The sequence below is a fragment of the Phyllostomus hastatus genome, unplaced genomic scaffold (genome assembly GCF_019186645.2).
Source record: "Phyllostomus hastatus isolate PE091 unplaced genomic scaffold, TTU_PhHast_1.1 phas_contig_210, whole genome shotgun sequence".
NCBI lineage: Eukaryota > Metazoa > Chordata > Mammalia > Chiroptera > Phyllostomidae > Phyllostomus > Phyllostomus hastatus.
In genome coordinates this window covers 19,083,423-19,103,706 of record NW_025333737.1, presented here as the reverse complement: position 1 = coordinate 19,103,706, position 20,284 = coordinate 19,083,423, and the positions used below count along the sequence as shown (strand labels likewise).

The following is a 20,284-nucleotide window of genomic DNA, read 5'->3' as shown; positions in this document are numbered from 1 at the left end:
GGGGGCAGAGGGGTATCACATGTATATAACCTGCATTATGCTCTATTTTATAATTGTTCTATTTTATTATTATTGTTAATCTCTTAGTATACCTAGTTTGTAAGTTAAACTTGACCATCGGTGTGTATGTGTATAAAAAAACAGTGTGTGTATGTAGGTTTCGGTACTCTCTGTGGTTTCAGACACCCACTGGGGGCCTTAGAACACATCCTCCACAGATAAGGGGGACTGCTGTGTTCCTGAACACTAGTCCTGTGCGAAACACACTGCGGTCTACAGTGTGTTTCTAATATATTCTTCAACATGCAGATTTACCCATAAATAAGCAACTGTTAGGCTCTCAAACTCTGGGACTCTCACTGCCTCCAAGAATCTATGTTCATATTGCCTTCTATGGCTGCATTTAAAAAGCTATTGACACTTACATCTAGAAGTCCCACAAACCAGAACGTATTTCTTAAAAGGACTTCAGAGGCTCCCATTTTGAAGGACACTGCTTTACCAGCGTATATGTGACGGAATGACACAGTCAGGTTGTCAGCATGTTCCAACCCTATTCAGGTCTTAACAGCAGGAAGAGAAAAAAGCAGCCAATATAAAAACTACCAATATCTGTCATTGTCTTATTCTGAAATTAAACCAGCTGAGTAATGCACAGGTTTAATTTCAGAATGAGTTATTCAGTATTGTTTTTCTAGGTATTTTTAATGACTCTATAGTGTTGAAAAGAATTGCAACAGGCAGCACTCTCTAAATTGGGTGTGTTTTCCATTGGAAATCACTGAGCTTTCCAAGGTAAGCCATAAAGTACCTTGCACAAAATTTTTATTTGTCTAAGCACAGGGGAGAGACATTTTGGCAGAACCAACAGTTGGTGTGCCAACATCACATTAGGGAAGTCCGTCTGGCCTCCTCTCTACCGTGTATCACCGCTCACCCTTCCAGTTCCCTCCTTCCTAACTAGAAAGGAAATAATCTGATTCCTATATCGATACTTTCAATGAAATCCTGTCAGCCTAACCTGTTCATTCTTCATGGTGGATTAATTTTAAGACTTTTATCTCTAACTGTAGATAATAATGCAGTTGTCTCTTGGTATCCACGGGGGATTGGTTCAGAACACCCCTTGGATACTAAAATTCAAAGAGGCTCAAGTCACTTGTACAAAATGGTGTACTATTTGCATATAACTTATGCAAATAACTCCCTTATACTTTAGGTCATTTCTGGATTACTTGTAATACCTAATACAATGCAGTACCATGTAAATAGTTGTTTATACTGTATTGCTAATGGAATAATGACAAGAAAAAGAGTCTGTACATGTTCACTATAGATGTAACCATTGCAGGCCTAACTACATTGTACACATCAACAACAATGTAGTATTTTTTAAAAAATATTTTCTGTCTACAGTTGCTTGAATCTGTGGATGCATAACCCACAGATACAGAGGGCCAACTGTATAGCCAGGAATATAAGACTGTACAACTCAATTAAAAAGACTAACAACCCAATTTAAAAGAAGGCAGAGGTTATAAGCAAGAGAATACCTGAAGCAAATAAATATATGGAAAGATGTTCAACTTTACTGTTAAGCAGGACAATACACATAAGAACAACAATGACATACTACTATGTAGCCATCAGATTGGCAAACATTTTAGTCTGAGATTCCCAAGTTAGGGAGGGTGTGGAATAATAGACTCTCTTTACTGCTGGCGAATGTACTTACTACAGTCTCTTTGGAGAACCACATGCTATCTGACAAAGTTGAACAATGAGTTCTACTCCTTGGCATGTGTCATAGACATAGATATGTCCAAGAAAATTTATTGCGGAATAAATAAGTTAAACTGCCATATAATATTATTGTGTGTCTAGCTTATGTCTTCAAAATCAGTGTCTTCTGTTGAATGTTTGATTCTTCTAGAGAGCAATTAGGACTTTACCCTTTAGTGTGCACTGTTTATTATTCTTTTTTAATGCAGTAGGGAGCGGTAGTGACCTGAATAAATCCTAAGAGTCTTCTGGACATCATGTTATTCTGTGGAGACCATGACACTATACCTTTGAACATATCCTTTTCCATCCTATTTTAAGTTTTATAAAATAACTTAAAATAGGATAAAATTTGGCTGTTGTGATTGATTTTTATTCCTTTAGGGCAGTTACATAGCCTTCTCATTTGTTCTCATCTGTTTATTTTACATTTAATTATTTTTGCCCACTGCTTTTTTCAGAGGATGAAGTTAGCAACTTCAACCACTGGGTGGCGCAAATTCACAAGAGTCTGGTGGAAGTTCATTAATTACAGCCCAACATGCACCTGTTGCTACACTGTACCACGTGAAGGAGGGTTAAGTAGAAGAAAAAGGCTTTTTGCACCTGAACTTCAAGTATAAACATGGATCTAAATTCTCTGGGAATGAAAATTAAGGGAAATTTTTAGTATTGGGTGACTGGCAAGTCAGGTCACTGATTAAGGGAAAGAAAAGGAAGGGAAGGAAAAAGAAAAGTGTTGGAAAATGGAACAAGAAGAAAAATATCAGAAAAAGGTGTGTAAGTCTGGAGAGGCGAATTCAGGTGTCACCAACAGTTAAGTTACAGGATAGTCCTTCACTGCTTTGCATCCATCTGGTTAACCAATAGCAGCTTGGAGGTGAAAATTAAAGTTACTTCATTTTCTCCTAGAAAGTCAGCGTGACATCCTCAGCTATCCATTTAGTAGTGTGATGTTACCACACATTTTTTAAATGTCTACTGTGAGCATAGTGCTTTGTTGGATACAAAGTAATACAGGGATATACAGATATAGATATGGAGCACACACTGCAGCCTTCAAGCATAAGGACTATTCAGAAGTATATATAAAAAGCTAAGTGGCAACTCAAGGAAGATGAGGGCCATTCCATGAACTCAGAAATGGAATCCCTTCTGAGAGGGGAGCAGAGGGTGTGGAGGATCAAAGTGTGCAGGGAGGAGGGGCCATAAGACTGTCAACCTGTACAGGGCAAAAAAAGAGGAGGGCAGTTCCTAGCCCCTAGTCATAAGGGGGAGGGGAGAACAATCAGGGCCTGAGCCACCTTTAAGTCCCTCTGTGGTCAGTGGCCTCTTGCACTAGCCTGGCTGTAGGAAAGGAGGGATGCTAATGGCCTGCTCAGACCTTTCAGAGGTCCAGAGAGTCCCAGGTCATGTTGACTTTTTGAGAACACAGGTCTATCTAAAACGTGAACAAATGGCAAAACAGATTTAAAATTGTATATTTTAAGTGTTTACACTGAACAAGTTGTGTTTGAACACACACACACACACACACACACAACTATTAATGTCATTCGGCAATACCTTCAAAAGTTTAAATTGGAATTTTCTGTGAGTGTGGCTTCTCTGCCCTAAGCAACTTCTTACCTTAATATTTGCATCTATCAAAACGTATTGGGGTGATTTAGACCCTTAGAAAAGGTAGAATGACTTTCAGTCCTCTCTAAGGCTTGAAAAAAACACAACTTAATACTTGTGCTAAATGGGCAGGTAGTACTAATACATTAGCCAAAAAGGGGAGACAGCTTTAAAATGGTATGAAGAATATGATGTTATTTGTGTAACATATGTGTCTTTTTATATATAAGGATATGTGTGTCAAAGAGTTATACAAGGATATATAAGGCAAAGAGTTATAAGTCAAAGTGTCAGTGATTACCTCTGGGAGGAAGGATTAGGTATGATATTTTTTCTTTTATTCTTTATATTTTTCAGTATTTTCTGAAAATCGTTATAACAAAATGTACTTTAATAATTGAAAAACAAAGGGTGGCAACTTAATGAGAAAGAATTTGCAATAAAAACCTTGCTAACTAGTCACTTCCCAGAGGAATAGTTGACACTCCATTGAAACAGTGTTTCATCAAATCCAGACTATAACTTACTCTAGTGGTGACAGGGAGAACTGTGTCCTGCCATGAAGTGATCTGCAGACAGAGGTGCCCATCCCAAAGTCCACATGGGAGTTTTCCCTTCCCTTCTGCTCTGTGTCCCATCCATCCCTTGGTTTCCAAAGGTCTTCACTTTAAGAGAACATGGGGTTCAAAGTGATTGACTGATTAGGGAGTCAGAGAATCCTCAGCAGCTCCTTGCCTTAGCGGAAACAAGTTGTCCCCAAAACAAGATAAATAATTTTGATCCCATCAGTGAGTTTCTGTAAAGTCACTATAAATGTTACACAAATTATACTCTTGCAGAAGACTTAATAAATGTTGACTTTGCCCCAGGTTTCATCTCCTGAGAAATTTCCTGTTCTGGATTGAAGGACCTTCTGTGGTAGGCGAAGCTGGGGAAGGTGTGGATGAGTATAGACATCAGTCCTGGACCACGAGCTTCTGAATATAGAATGCTTCTAATCATCCTTCCTCATGGTTTGGGGAGCAACAAACTTTCTTCTCTTTTTTCTATTTCACAGTCAGACTGAACCACAGGTGGCAGGCTAAGCTGGAGGTCAAGTGAATCAGTGGAAGGGTCCATATAATATACTCATTTATCCAAGTGCAAGGCCAGTGCTTTGTCATTTTTACCTGCTATGTTTCCCAGGCTCTATAGAACTTTAGGATGCCTAGAAGATTTCTAGGGCTTCTGTGAAAACTACCATCATTCTGGCTTTGAATCTGTTCCATCTCTTCCAGGCTTGGCTTGAATGTTAATTCAGGGCTTATGGCGAGATATATTCCTCTGTTGGTACAGCTTTGAGAACCACTATTTTTATTTTTTGGAAATACTTGAAGTGAATGAAAGAAGGCTACAAGTTGTATATGGTTTTTACCAGAGAACTAAGAAAACAATTACTTAGAAACAGGCACTTCTCACCCGAACAAAATGGAATGGTTTTAGCCCCTTATGAAAAGAGGCAGGACAACAATTTTGTCCCTCCTACCATTCTCTCTCTCTCTCTCTCTCTCTCTTTAACCTAAATCCTGCTTTAACATCAGCTCTTTATACTTTTATTATTTTTTTTTTTTGGTCAAGCTCTTACTTAAGCAGCTCAGACTTTACTTGCACCTGTGCTTCCATGAGAAAGATCATCATAATCCTTTTGCTCTGGCATCCTCTTCAAAGTGCATGCAGCCCACTGTTATGGTAGGGTACAGTGTCAGACCCACTTCAGGAGCTCCGGGTCATCAGGAGACCTCATCTGGGTGCTATTAGTATGCAGTGTCTAAGCCTTTAGAGATTTCTGAGGAGGCCATTCAGACTGCTTAAATTCACATTCCCTTCACCAGTGTGTTGCTAGTTACTTGTGATTTAGCAGAGGCTAAATCATAAAACCTTATGACTGACTGTCAGCCTTGAGAAAACCGAAAACCCCCCTAAGCCAAGCTGAGAGCCAGTGAGCACGAAGTCAGCAGGGAAGATAACAGAGCAGCCGGTGAACTGTGCCACACTTGTGGCTGCTTTGCCCTGTTTGTAGGAGGCTCTGTTTAAACCTTTTGTCAAAGGGAGCAATAGGCCCATTCACAGTGCTTAGAGGGGAGACTTCCTGTTTCCATTTGATGGGATGAGAAGACACCCATTTTTGTGGAGGTCCAGAGTAAATCCCAGAGGCTAGTGACCACTAAGCCCAGGCTCCCCCTTCATTGGCCTGGCATTACCTTTTTATTGTAATGTTCTTACTGAAGATATGAGTGTAGAATTGGCAAGAATCTGCCTATCTTGATTAATAATAGGGAGAATGTAGAGTATGAGGCAAAGCAGAACTTTTCAGAAGTATGTCTGGTGGATAACAGTGATCCCTGCAGCTTTCTTTGAGCTTGAGTTGGGAGCATTTTGTCCAACCTAGGGATTGAAAGGAAAAAGGAGGGATAAAGAAGGATGCAAATGGGTATTTCTTTATGTACCAACAAGCGGATAGCTAAGTACAAAACCCTACATAATTCCAAGTACACACCGTTTTGCCTCTTTGCTACCCAGTGATTCCAGGGAAGGTTATTATGCTTACACTGAGAAAGTGTCAGCAAGGTGTGCTTCGTATGAAACCTACAGTTTGCTGGACCTATCAGCAAAGAAGCCAGCTACCTCTTGCTTGACCTCTTTGCCTTGAATGGAAAGGGCCCTGAGTCTGCAGCTACTTTGGATCCCAGATGCACAAGGATTCTACTTCATTCCTTGAGTCAGGACCAAACAATCTTGCTCTGTTGGAAAAGCAGCAGAGATCTGGGTCCCAGTGGACCAAAGATTTTTTACTAATTCCACTCCGCTCTCACTGCACCGACTCCAAGCCCTATCTGATTTTGTACGTACTTTCTAAATGCTAACCAGTTATGGATATAGATTGTAAACCTCTGGGAGGCGGGAAACTTGGTACATAGAAGTAAAATTGTCACTTTCAGTAAAGTTTTGTGGATGAATGAGCCAATAAATCCAGTATAGGTGAGCGCTGGCCTGCTAACCAAAAGGTCTCCGATTGCATTCCCAGTCAGGGCACATGCTTGGGTTATAGGCCAGGTCCCCATAGGGGGCACATGAGAGACAACCACACACTGATGTTTCTCTCCCTCTCTTCCTTCCCCTTTCTCTAAAAATAAATAAATAAAATCTTTTTTAAAAATCCAGTATAGGAATTAAAAGACCTGCACTTTAGTTCTGTTTCTACCAGTTGTGTGACTTGGGAAAGTCACATAACTTCTCTGAGTTTTAGTTTAAGTATCAGTAAAATGTAGATACCTGCCCTAGCTACCTCACAGGGTTTTTTATGAGGCTCAAACAAGGTAATATGTATAAAATTGCTTATAATTACTATTTCTATTACTTTCCTTATTAGTTAGCAACTTATTTTGTTCATGGGAAAAATTCAGAGTTGCTGCTTCATGGTTACCTCTAATTCTGAACTAAACTTTATGGTCCCCTTTAGGCCTATTCTTCCAATGATCAACAGAAATGAAAATGTAGATTGGAGTAAAGAACTAAAAATACACCACATGATAAAATCATACTAATTTACCTGAGCACACCATCCAATATTAGAAAAAATGGAATTATGAAAAATATTGTCCTAGACCAGAGATGCAGATAAGATGGCATTTGGGCACCTGAAGCTTTATGGTAAGAAAGATTCTGATGTCATTCTTGGGTGGAAAGAGTGCTGTGCTTCAGTTTTTGAAAAATTGAGATACAGCCCTGGCTGGCATAGCTCAGTGGATTAAGCGCAGGCTGCGAACCAAAGGGTCGCTGGTTCCATTCCCAGTCAGGGCACATGGCTGGGTTGCAGGCCATTTCCCTAGTGGGGGTTGCATGAGAGGCAACCACACACTGATGTTTCTGTCCCTCTTTCTCTCTCCCTTCCCCTGTCTCTAAAAATAATAAAATCTTTTAAAAAATTGAGATATAATTGACATACTGTGTAAGTTCTAAGTTTGCAACATGTCGATTATATATTGTAGTATGATTACTATTGTAGCTTTAGCTAACACCTCTATCATGGCACATAATTATCATTTCTTTTTTGGGGTGAGAACATTTCCGATCTGTATATTGTAAAGTATGATTGGCTTAGCCACTATGCTATGCATTAGATCTCCAGAACTTATTTGAATATCTTCTAGTTGTACTGTGCTTGATTATTGTTATGTGCAGCTGACACAGAATTAAAGGGTGGCAGCCCTAGCTGGTGTGGCTCAGTGGATTGAATGCAGGACTGTGATGCAAAGGATCGCTGATTGGATTCCCAGTCAGGACACATGCCTGGGCTGCAGGCCAGGTCTCCAGTAGGGGGCGTGCGAGAGGCAGCCACACATTGATGTTTCTCTCCCTCTCTTTCTCCCTCCCTTCCCCTCTCTCTAAAAAATAAATAAAATCTTTAAAAAAAAGAATTAAAGGTGGCAGCATGTGTACCATCCTATACACTCTAATATTTGAGACCCATTCTCAATGCTGCAACTCTACAAAAGTGGACACCTTCTCTAATTTAAAAAGTATTGGAGACCTTGTCTCTTTGCCTTAGTGGGCTTTATAGATGTTGTAGAGAAGGCACCCATCAATTTCTGGTATTCCAAGGCTGAGTCCACTCCTCCTGGGGAAACTTGATGTAAAGCAGCTGTGCTCAACCAGTGGGGTAGCGTCTGTCTTAGACACCGAAGGGCAATATGGATTTAGAATCCCATTAGGAAACCCAAGGGTAGGGAGGAAAGATGCTGTTTTGCCAAGTGTCAGACTGTGTTCAGGTGTGGTGGCTCCTAAACTGCGGTGTGTGTAGGAGTTACTTAGGGACAGGGATGGGCACCTAAGTGTGGGCTCTGGAGCACTTATAGTTTTAGAGGGGCTTTTTTTTTTAAAGAAAAAGAATACAAATTTTAAAAATACAAAATCAAATATAAGGTCCCATGGTCCTGAAGCGTAAGCTTCATTAATTTTACAGTAAATTCACCTCTATTTAGGGAGTGTGTTCAAAATCTTAAAAACAAAGTTCCTGGCCCCAGCTATTCTGATTCATTATATCTGGGGCCCAGAAATCTGTATTTTGAGTAAGTTCCACCTGTGTTGTGGCTGCACTGTTGTTAAGAAAACAACAGTACAAATAAATACCTACCTATTTCCTGACACATAAAAGAATTACCCACATTTGCTTCATAATTGAATCAGCTCCTTGTCCCCCAGAACTTATATGTCAGCCCCATTTTCTCCAAGCAAAGGACACAAACCACACAGAGAGCACTTTCCTTCTCCGGCTGAGAGGCAGGCTGTGATTCAGCTGCCTCAGGTTGTTGGCCTTCCTCCCTCTGCTTTCTCCACAGGCGCGGGCATTGGCATAGCTCTCTGGCTCTCAGGCATTGACTCTGAGGGGAGAAAATGACTGGTATTAACCTCAGGGGGCTGGTATGCATTTGTTTGTGTTCCAAACTTCATGTCAAGCCATTCAAAGAAAACCATGTCTTCTGAAGAAAATATTCTGTCCTATTAGCTCTACCCCCCCCCCCCCAGAGAATGTATGAATACAGCAAAAGAACTCACATTTAGCAAGGACCTCCTATGTGCTAGGCACCTGTCACACAGGATCTCCATTAGCCTTCATAGCCATCATAAGAGGCAGCTATCATTGTCCCATTTTAAAGATGAGGCAACTGAGGTTGGACAAGTCAAGCAACTTTCTCAAAGCCACTCAGCTAGTGAGTGTGAGTTGCAGGTCTGTCCAAACTCCAAAGTGTATGCTTTTATTACTATGCCAACCCGCCTCTGGAAAAGGAGGTTTATAGAGATCAAGCCCAAGGACCCAATACATCAGCAAACTTACAGGACATGGGACTTCAAAAATGACAAACACTGTAATGGCAAATGCACTGAGCAACAGAGTGACAGCAATCAGAAATTTGACCACAATGCTCCATTTCCACCTCTTCTCTAGGTCCTTGTCTGTGTCTAAAAGGAGAGAGAGCAGTAGGAGAGAGAGAAAGAGAATTTGAAAGAGGAAAGAGATCTACCCTCTGCTCTGAAAGGGTCCAGCTTGACTCAGAGGCTGGATTTCCAGTTCAGACTCAGAGTCAGGGGTGGGGTGGGCATCTCGGGCCTTGCTCTAATCTCCTTGGCAGCCTCTTCCCAGTGAGTCACCTTCCCTGCGATTTGGGGTTTTCCATGATCAATAGGACTGATCTTGCACTCCTCTTGAGGGAGGAAAAGGGGTGGGGGTGCACAATGAGTTCCAGACTCATCTTACGCCAGCAGCCCTGTCTGGGTCTCTACCTAGAAAATCATCCTCGTGGTATCAGTGGGCCATAGGAAGAACAAAGGTGAGTTGGCATTGCTTCTGGGTCATAAGCCAAATTTTGGGGGAAATGGCTTATACACATCCTGTTATTACTAATCTCTTATCTCTTTTTCCCCTGGTAGGAACTGGATGTAACCCAAAGTGAGTTACATCCAGAACTTAGAATTTGAGTCCCGGCCAATTTAGGGAAGGCTGTTTCTAAAGATAGTGCAGATGAAACATGCACTTGGTTGTTGTCATCATTATAATGATTGGTGTGTAAATGCTGTTTACAAATGCAATGGCTGGAATTGCCGACCACATGAATACATTTTATTCTCTCCCCGTGTTTGGCTACAAGATGAGCTCACTTGTTTGGAGGTAAAGCATTATTAATGCAGTAATGTGCCTCTTAACCCCAGGGATATGTTCTGAGAAATGCATCATTAGGCAATTCTGTCATTGTGTGTAAATGATAATGTGCACTTACTGTAACCTAGATGCTGTAGCCTGCTAGACACCTAGGCTATATTGTATAGCATATCATTCTTAGGCTGCAAACCTGTATAGCATGTCACTGTACTGAATACTGTAGGCAGTTGTAACACATTGGCATTTGTGCATCTAAACATATCTAGACCCTGGCTGGGTAACTCAGTTGGTTAGAGCATTGTCCTGTTATACCAAGGTTGGGGGTTCAATCCCTAGTTAGGGCACATGCAAGAATCAACCAATAATGCATAAATAAGCAGAACAACAAATTGATGTCTCTCTATCTTTCTCCCTCCTTCCCTTTCTCATAATTAAATATAAATATGGTCTTATTTATATTTAAAATCAATAAATAAAAATTAAAAACATATCTAAACATAGAAAAGGTACAGTAAAAATACAATGTAAAAGATAAAAAATAATACACCTGAAAAAAACCTGGTACAACTGTATGGGGCACTTACTGTGAGTGGGGCTTGCAGGACTGGAAGTTGCCCTGGGTGAGTCGATGAGTGAGTAGTGAGTGAATGCGAAGGCCTGAGACAGTACTGTACACTACTGTAGACTTTGTAAACACTGTACACTCAATCTCCACAAAATTTGTAAAGCAATATGAGATTAAATCGAGCACAAGAGGTAAGAATGCAATCAGAAGACACAGTAAACACGGGATGTATGAGATGGCTGCTAGCTTAATATGGCATACTGTGTTATAGCAAACTGTTTTACTCTTAATAACTCTCTAAAATAACAATAAAAGGTATAGTATAGTAAACACATAAAGCAGTAACAATCATTTACTATCATTGCCAAGTATTATGTATTGTACGTAATTGCATGTGCTGCACTTTTACACAGCTGGCAGTGCAGTAGGTTCATTTGCACCAGCATCACCACAAATGTGTGAGTAATGCCTCACGCCCTGACGTTACAATGTGATGGCAGGAATTTCTTAGCCCCATTGTACTCCTGTGGGACAACTGTTGTTCATACAGTAGGTCCATCATTGACCGAAATGTAGTTAACACAGCACCTGATGGCGGTGTCAAACTACAAACATTTCTGGGACCTTCTTCATACAGAAACTGACTTCTTTCCATAAGAAAGAGAGTGATTTTCTAATGGAAACTTTGTGTAACTTCACAACTTTCAGGAAAATCCTAGGAGACTCAGACTAGTGTTGGGACTAAAAATGCTTTTCTTCCTGTTCTTGTCTCACCCCTACTTATCCTGTACCTTGTGTCAAAGAGCTAGACAAATCATCAAAACTTGTAGTTTTCTTTCCTTTGTTCCCTGGAGTTATGGAGGTGGTAGCAGTGGGAAAGGTCTCTGACGAAGCTGTCATCACTGAATAGACCTTACATTTGGAGGTCCCTGGTAAAAAAGCTATAAAACAAAAAAGAAAGAATGAAAGGTCAACTGAGAACACTTTATTCTGCCCTTGATTTTACCTGACAAAAAAACCCTAGCTCTAACGAGGTGATACTGAGCTTCGAATTGTGGCCTTGTTGACCTGTCCCTAGGTTTAGGGTGTGAGCATCAAATAATGCCAAGAGTAAATGAGAACAGAGATACTAATAAGAGATAGGGATTAAAATTCCCATGAGGCCTTTGACTAATGTAAGATCAGAATGGAGGAGTAGGCCATACCTTGTTTACTTATCATTCTTAAGGCCATAATAATAATAAGGATGGAGGGTGTAACTCTGTTCAAAGTTTCTGTCTTCAAAAAGGTGGTTACAAAGTCCAAGGAAGAATATGAAATATAATAATTTGCCTTAATGACTGCTGCAAGTCTGTCTGGTGGAGTCTAAGTCAATGACTTTGAGAAGGGGCTGGGAAAAGCAGGGTGAGCTGGGAGAAGGAAAGACCACCCAGCTCAATTTCATTTGTCCAGCAAATAATTAAAAATCAGTATCCGTTATGTGCCAGGGACTGCTCCAGCACTTCGGATGCATCAGTTGCATACATGCTAGCAAGGGAACAAGTAAAGAGGAGGAAGGGTTGAGGGCGCAGCAGGGGATAGCAGACAACAATAAGTACAGTCACTTTATGGTATGTTAGAAGGAAATAAGTGCTACCCCAAAAATAAATAAAAGTAGAGGAAGGTAAGGGAGCCGTCTGGGGAGAGGGGGTGGGCAGTGTTTTGGCAACATGCAATATAGGCTGGTTTTATTGAGAAGGTGAGGACTGAGCCAAGACTTAGAGGAGGTGAGGGGAATAGCACAGCAGATGCCTGGGAAAGTATAAGTCCTCACTAATGTCAATAGGTTCTTGGAAACTGTGACTTTAAGGCAAAATGACATGTAATAAAACCAGTTTTACCATAGGCTACTTGATGTAAGCAAGAATTAAGTTCCTACAGCATATTTCTGCTCACAAAAAATCACCAAATTTCTAAAGACCCCAAACATTTCTAATGTTAAACATTGAAATAAATGTGAGCTCCACATACATTTATTAAATGTATGGGACAGGAGTAGGAGGTGAGGACCTAAAGGAAATGGGCCCACATCGCTGAGGGCCTTGTAAGCTAGTTTAAGGACTCTGGTTTTTATTCTGATGAAAATGGGGATCCATTACAAGGTTTTGAGGATGAATCTCTGTTTTTTAATGGTCACTGAAATAGACTGTAGGCCCTGCAGTGTAGAGGCACAAGGGCAGAAGCAGAGTCACCTGTTAGGAGGTTACTGCTGAAATCCAAATGGTAGAGGATGGTGACTCAAACCAGCTGTGGAAGTGATGAGATGCAAGCAGATTCTGGCTGTAGTCTGGAACTAATGCTACTTGCCTCCAGAATTGACCTAATCCTGTTCAGACAGTGGTTCCTATTCCATTTTTAATGGTCTCTTGCTTATTAAATTAAGGTCTGTAAGTCCTACTTGACATTTCTAAATTACTCTCCCATGTCTTGATTAAGTCCATGTGAAAATGATAGTTCTTTACTTCAGAGGCCAGGGGCCGCAGCACCAGGCCCTAAACATGAAATGACAGGGTAAGAAGTCATTCTTGATTTCAGTTTAATCAGGAAGACAGTGTTGGCAAAGACAGGCAGAGACAAAGAGCCACAGGTTCAAAGGAAAAACAGCAACAACAAGGGAATTCTGTGAAGTGTTTTCAGCATAGTGCCCAGTCAGTTCACCAGAGCAACAGCTTAAGTGTTTATAAGACAGATGGGATGAAGATAAGCAAATCTCACTTGGGGCAAGTCACATCAGTCCTCTGAGTTTTGGTCTCCTCGTCTGTAAGGTGGTTATAGTGAAATAATTCTTGGCCTGTCTGTTTCACAGGGGTGATATGAAGGTGAGAAACAAACAAAGATGAGAAAGCAGGTGTGCAGACTGAGTGCTATGACTGGAAGAGGAGGAAAAACCTAGCAGTCCTCTAAGGAGAACTGAGCCCTCAACAGGGATGATGGTGTTTTCCTCTGACATGTCTCTTTATGTCCTGGGGGCTCCTGTTTCAGTCTACTTTAATTGGCTTCATCTGTCATTGTATTTTCATTTCTGCATAGTTTCTGAGTTAGTGTCCATCCATGTTGGCAGTCCATCTCCTTTAGATCCCACCTGCTAGGTAAATGAGCGTTAAGGTGGGACACATTCGTAAGTACAGCTCTCCACTCCCGGTGATGATGTAATTGCAATACTAGCTTTTCTCTAGGAATATTTGAGCAAGAGTGCCCCACTTTGAGAAGATATACAAAAATCCAAATTTATGAAATGGATAATTTAGCAGATGATGCTTTGCTTTATTGCAAAATAATTTAGGGTGCATTTAAATGGAAGTCTCTTTTAGAGATTGTTCTGTATTAATATTAGAAGGTCAAAAGAGCGATTTGAGAGGCCTTATATATTGCTCTTGGGTTTGTCTTCAGATCTAGACTTGCACTTCACATACATAGAAATCAGACCATCAGGTCAAATCCCTCATTTGTTGTTACAGAAACTGAGCACTGGAGAAATTAGGTAACTTGTTAAAGGTGACCATAACTATCAGAGTAAACATTTGTTTAGTATTTCTCCTATTCCCATAGTTTCACATGGGGTAAAGAGACCATAGGAAGATGAGTGAGTCCTCTCACCAGAAGGATATATCAGAATATTTATGAGAGAGGATTTTTTCCTTGACCAAATCCCATAAACAGAAACAAATAGTCTCCATCTTACATTTTTCTGCATTATGTGTTGACCCACATCTTCTGATGACTGACTGTGTTGTAGTACATTTTTATCCCTACAATTTCAAATTCCTACTTTGCCCTGGGAACATTTCCATGAACTGTCTTCTGTTTCCGGGACAGCCTCTTGTGCAGACTGATGTTACCTATAGTGGGCATCTCTTTTAGGACCTTATAAATTTAACCATTTGCCTAATGTTTATTTCCTCCCTACATGGAGTCTGGCACATCTTGGTACTCAGTGTAAGTTAAAACTCAGGATAGGCAGTTTCAAACTTATAAACAGGGTGATACTTCAAAAGTTCATTCATAAACTGGTTGTTTGCAAGTTATCATTGTTCCATAGAAATGTATCCTGACTGATGGTTAGGTCCCCAAACTAATCCTACATCCATTTAATCTCCTTGCATAGCTCAAATGCAGGGGTGCCCAACTCCTAGTCCGTGGGCTGCATGGGGCCCAAGATGGCTATGAATGAGGCCCAACACAAAATTGTAAATTTACTTAAAAACTTTTTTTTTGCTCATCAGTTTCCATCAGTGTTTGTGTGGTTAATGTGTGGCCCAAGACAGCTTTTCTTCTTCCAGTGTGGCCCAGAGAAGCCAAAGGGTTGGACACCCTGTCAAGGTATTAGCTTAAACCAGCAATTTTCAACATTTTTCATCTCATGGCACACATAAACTAATTACTGAAATTAGCAGCATACCAGTAAATATAATTTTTGTTGATCTGATGAAAAATAGATATGATGGTGATTCATATATGGCAGACTGCTATTGTTATGTTGATTGTTGTAATTTTTTTATTCTGCACTCTAAGGGAAAAGAGGTCAGTGCCCCAGGCTAAATAATTAGGTATTGCATGTTTTAAAAATTCTTGTGGCACACTGGTTGAAAATATCACTGGCTTAACTCTTCCTCCTTCTCTGGGTTCTAGGCTAGCCCAAAGCAAATTGTTGAATTAGGTCAGATTGATCTTTGGCATCTCTCTTTCTACTTAATCTCCCAGTTTTCCTTGTCCAAAATCTCTAAGAGCTAGTGTCCTTAACTGCTGAGTCCAACACTGCATAGCACTACATCAAGAAAGATTCACCCTGTACAAATTGCTCTAGCCTCCCAAATGACTTAAGTTCACTATTACCGGTCACACCTGCCATTGACTCAAGGGGGGGTGTCTCAGGTTAGGAAGAGAACAATCTGGTTGAATTAATTTACATTAACATTGAGTGACTGAAAGCCCTCAAATACTGTCAGAGGATTTTAAGTTTTTAAGAGTTTTTTTCACACAAAGATGATCACTATGTGAACTTTTAGAAAATATAATAAAGGAGTGAAAACATCCATGTCATGTGAGGATATATGATATACTCTACCTGGGCCACATCCCAAGAACCTATTCACTTATTTCCCAGTCTCTAGTCTCTAAACAGATTGTAATTTTAAAAGTTTTTTTCCCATTCTACTTGTGAACCCCCAGTTTCTCTGTAAGTGTCACGTTTTATTTTTCCAGCAGTGCAGCAGTAGCATCTAGGGAACTGCTTGCATGTAAGGGGGAACTGCCAGTACCAATTTACTGATCACAGACCACTCGACAGAAGGAACCGGTGGGCGAAAGAATGCAGGGCAGAGGCCGGGAAACTTAAGGCTGAGGTCAAGAGCCCTTGCTCTGCAGCTGCGGGGGAATAGGCATCCTCAGTGTGGGTGGGAGTGCAAAACGGAACAGCCCTGTGGGGGGTAATTTAGCAGTATCCATCAGACTTTTTGATGCAGCACTCCTGCTTCTTGAAATTTATTCTTTTGATAAATTGCAGGTACACAAAGATGAATGTGTAAGATCATTCCTTGGAGCATTGTTTGTATTCACAAAAGACTGGAAACACCCAAGTAGGTGTTGGTGATAGGTGTTGGATCAATAGGGAACTGGTGATAGTACAGCCGTAAAATGTAATACTATACAACTGTTACAAGGAATGAGAAAAATTTATACAGATTGATATGGAAAAAGGCAAGGTATTGACTAGCGTGTATGGTATGCTACCAATTATGTTTTTAAAATATATATATCCATACATGCTTAGAGTATCTCTGGAAGGAAATTTAGTAAGTGGTTCCCTCAGGGATAGAGAAATGGAGGATTGAGAGAGTGGGAGTACAAGGAAGATTTACTTTTAACTGTAAGTCTATGTGGTTTGAATATTTTACTATGTGCTTTCAAAGTAAATCAAATTCAAACAACCATTGTCAGAGGAAGACCCATCAAAAAATGGAGATCATACAAAAATTGCAGCCTGACTGGTATAGCTCAGTGGGCCTGTGAACCAAAGGGTCGTGGTTTGAATCCCAGTCAGGTCACATGCCTGGGTTGCAGGTCAGAGGTGCATAAGAGGCAACCACACATGGATGTTTCTGTCCCTCTGTTTCTCTGTCCCTTCCCCTCTCTCTAAAAATAGATAAATAAAATCTTTCAAAAAACTGCAGCAAGTCAGGAGTAGAGGGGCCCTAAGAGGTTAGAAAACTGAGTCTCAGAGAGGACACAGATTTGCCCACGTAGAGGATAATCCATTTCCTTCAGGCATTAGCTGCTACTAAACTCTACCTGAATTCAGGGCTATGAAGCTGAAGTCACAAGTACCTCCGTCTCATTTTCCAATCTCACCTTTGCCCGTTAGAAGGGATCCAGTCTGAGACTTGGATGTGAGGGTTAGGTGACAGCTGGGGAAGGCAGAGCTGTTCCTGTGAGGAGCAGCGATGACTCTCAGGTTCTTTAGAGTGTGCTTGACTTTTGGCCTTTCCTCTGAATGCACAAGGTTGAGTCTCACTTTCCTCCCAGAGCTAAGGCACTGCAGGGTAGCCACAGTCAGATTTTGAATGAAGGTGGATCTGTTGGCTTCTGCCTGAGCTTCTGGAGAGAAAAAAGCCAGAGAGAATAAAGGAAGCTGGTTCTTAATTTGAATGGCTAAACCACTTTACTGACTTGTTAAACTCCACTGCTGTACTTTTTTTCTTTTTAGCTCATTTAATCATCAGCATGTGCTTATGGTACTTAACATACACGCCCTGCCTTTCTTCCTTCCTCCACGGGTCCCATGAATACAGGTGACTGCAGTAAATTCAGCCCAGAGAAATGCTCATAGGTCATCTTCTTCAATGTTGAGTGCAGCCTCCTTCTCTTCCTTCATACCTTTCTATGATTTTATAGTCATGCCTTAGGTAATAACAGTTAATTCAATAATTGCTTTCCAGAAAGCCTCTTGAGGGGATACATATCTTTAAAACAGGGTATTTGAGATCTAGGCTAGAAATGAGGGAGACAAGCTTCTTTTAAGAGTAAAAGTATTCTGGAATGGCAAAGTAATTTTTCTGAGGAAGGGAGAGCCCATTCCTTACCTGGCATTAGCATACCCCTGTTGCTTCTCACATCCTTTGGAAAGAGCCCAGGGAGCTCTTCCACTTGGCAACTGCTACCTCTGGGTTCTGGGGTACGGGGGAAGAAAAAGGTCAGGATTTTCTGGCTATTTACTGCTTAGAATTCCAAGCACTGGTAAGGGAGATACAAAAGAATGCAGTTCATTCTCATAAAACTTGCAATTGGTAAGATAAAAATTCCCCTCAAATATAATAAAGATTAAATTAAAAAGTAAGAAACAATAAACTAAAAAAAAAAATCCCCCTAGAGGACTTTAAAGTACAGGCAAGGAGGAGTCAGACTAGTATAAAGAAAACTGAGTGCTAATTTATTATCTTTAGAGGGGGAAAAGTGAAGTAGAAGTGAGGTCAGTGAAAGACTAGCCAACCTTTTCCTTCAAACAGATTATTGTCTCTTCCCTTTCCTGTTTCCTCTGTCTTCTTTTAAAACTTTTAAAAGTTTATTAAATGTAACCTTGGACAAGGTATCTTTCCAGTTTTTCATGGAACCATAGGTCATAGTTTTTCATGCTTTTGGGCACCTAACTCACAGGGTGTTGTGAGCTTGTTTCATTTGCTCAATTTGTCACTGCTGCACATTATAGTGTTTGACCTTAACTTTGGTGAGCTAATTATAGAGACAAAATGTTTAGAACACTTTGAAAAATCGTGTTTTAAATTAACAGGTATCAAAGAGTAGAAAATGGTGCCATTTCACCTCCACACCACGCATTTCTTAGCTCTCCCCTCCCAAGAGCATCCCCATGTATTTGGATGTAACACCTTAAAAAGGAAGACAGCATCTTATGAAGGGCTATGAACTTGGGGGCTTAGGAGATGATAATACTGGAACTGTGACAACATCCTCCAGGGAAGAAAGCCATCTAATAGGGAAAGGACTCTGAATGTTAGTTACATAAACAAGATAGAAGTCATCACATTCTCTGAAGACTTCGCACCGTGAAACAGACAGCTGTCTCTCTGGGGTGAAAAAGTTGCAGGCCTGCCAGGAGATACTTCGGGTGACTGGAAAGCATTGCCTACTGAGTATTGGCTATACCTCTATCTGCCAGAATAGACTCCAAACATTTTCTAGGCCTCTCTGTGGATTTTCCAGGATATTAAACTAGAGAAGCACTTACCTTCCTTGTTGGCATCATAGGATGTAATAATCAGGCTGAAAACCAAGATGGTATCCATGTTAGCTTGAGCATGTGCTCCTTGAAGAGACAGTCCCTTACAGCTTTGTCTCCAGGTGTTTTCTCTGCCCTGGAACCGAGTTTGACCCTGGGAGAGTCTGGTTCCACCCTAATTATTTTGCCTCATTTCCTGAAGACCCAGGAATAGAGCTGACTGGATAGAGGACCAAGTTTGCTTGTTAACGATTGACTCAGAAGGTCTTCCCTGACCATTGCTGGTGCCAACACAAGAAACTGTAATTACCTAGAGCTTTCCCTAGGAGAAAGGGCATAAACGCCCAGTGATATGCTTTGTAAATACTTGCAGATAGGCACGTAGACATTCACAAGCATGCTCACTGGCACAGGCACATAGATTTACACACTAACATAAAGAGATTTCTACTAAGGAAAGTGATTTCGAGAGCAGAGCAGGAAACTGGGACTGAATGAGTCAGTGAGTTACACTGGAGAAAGCACTGCACTAAGAGTTAATGGAACTGAATTTTAATACAGGCTGTTACTATGTCATCTTGAGAAAATTGCTTGATTTCTCTGCATCTCAATTTTTTCCCCTACAATTCCGACCAAATGATCTCTAGAATTCATTTACAGTTACACACATAGAGTTACATCAGCACAGACATACCTATCTGGTTTGTATATTCTTACACTCCTGAAAAGTGAAATGAGTGTAGGTAGATCACCTTCCCATGATGATTGGGCTCAAAAGTCGTGAAGAAGAGCTAAGTACCCTAGGTGAGTGATACTGCCTACAGTTTGGGAAGGTTCTCCTAGACAGATAACTGTTGTTGAAGATTTTTCAAAAATCACATATTTTAGCCCCGGCTGGTGTGGCTCAGTGGATTGTCCACAGGCTGTGAACCAAGGGGTTGCCAGTTTGATTCCCAGTCAGGGCACATGCCCGGGTTGCAGGCCAGGTCCCCAGTGGGGGCCACGTGAGAGGCAACCACATATTGCTGTTTCTCTCCCTTTCTCCCTTTTTTCCCCTTTCTCTAAAAATAAATAAATAAAATCTTTAAAAAGATCATATATTTTAGTAGTACTCTATAGATACTGTGATAGCATGGCTAACTGGATCATAAAGCAGAAGTGAAGATGTACTAAGATCCTCTGCTGGAGTCCAGATCCTCTGCCAAAGTCCAGAGCCTCTGTGGTCTTTCTGCACACTGCAAATGTACTCCACTGGAGCCAACACAGGTTTGGTCTGGATGAAGAAGTGTTTAGAGGCTGTCAGTCTGATTGATAATGATGAATAAGGAGCTTGATTCAAGGGACATTCCTT

At 40.8% G+C, this 20,284-nt stretch overlaps 2 protein-coding genes across 8 annotated transcripts in view; one reads left to right on the top strand and one right to left on the bottom strand.

Annotated features, from left to right (window-relative positions):
* The window catches only part of ACACA (acetyl-CoA carboxylase alpha), a 259,834-nt gene that overhangs the window by 7,408 nt on the left and 232,142 nt on the right, over nucleotides 1-20,284 (top strand). The gene's annotated exons all lie outside the window — the stretch shown is intronic.
* On the bottom strand, nucleotides 3,776-19,074 carry CUNH17orf78 (chromosome unknown C17orf78 homolog). 3 transcript variants are annotated; one of them, XM_045835845.1, is made up of 7 exons: nucleotides 18,943-19,074; nucleotides 17,783-17,869; nucleotides 17,052-17,297; nucleotides 11,456-11,605; nucleotides 9,278-9,402; nucleotides 8,706-8,822; nucleotides 3,776-5,826 (listed from the first exon to the last, which is right to left on the bottom strand). In XM_045835845.1, exons 1-7 carry the CDS (start codon nucleotides 18,998-19,000, stop codon nucleotides 5,752-5,754), a joined length of 858 nt encoding a protein of 285 aa, XP_045691801.1. In that variant the 5' UTR covers nucleotides 19,001-19,074; the 3' UTR covers nucleotides 3,776-5,751. The 3 variants fall into 3 exon arrangements, with proteins under 3 accessions (XP_045691801.1, XP_045691803.1, XP_045691802.1); XM_045835847.1 differs by lacking the exon at nucleotides 11,456-11,605; XM_045835846.1 differs by lacking the exon at nucleotides 17,783-17,869 and having other exon boundaries at nucleotides 18,943-19,052.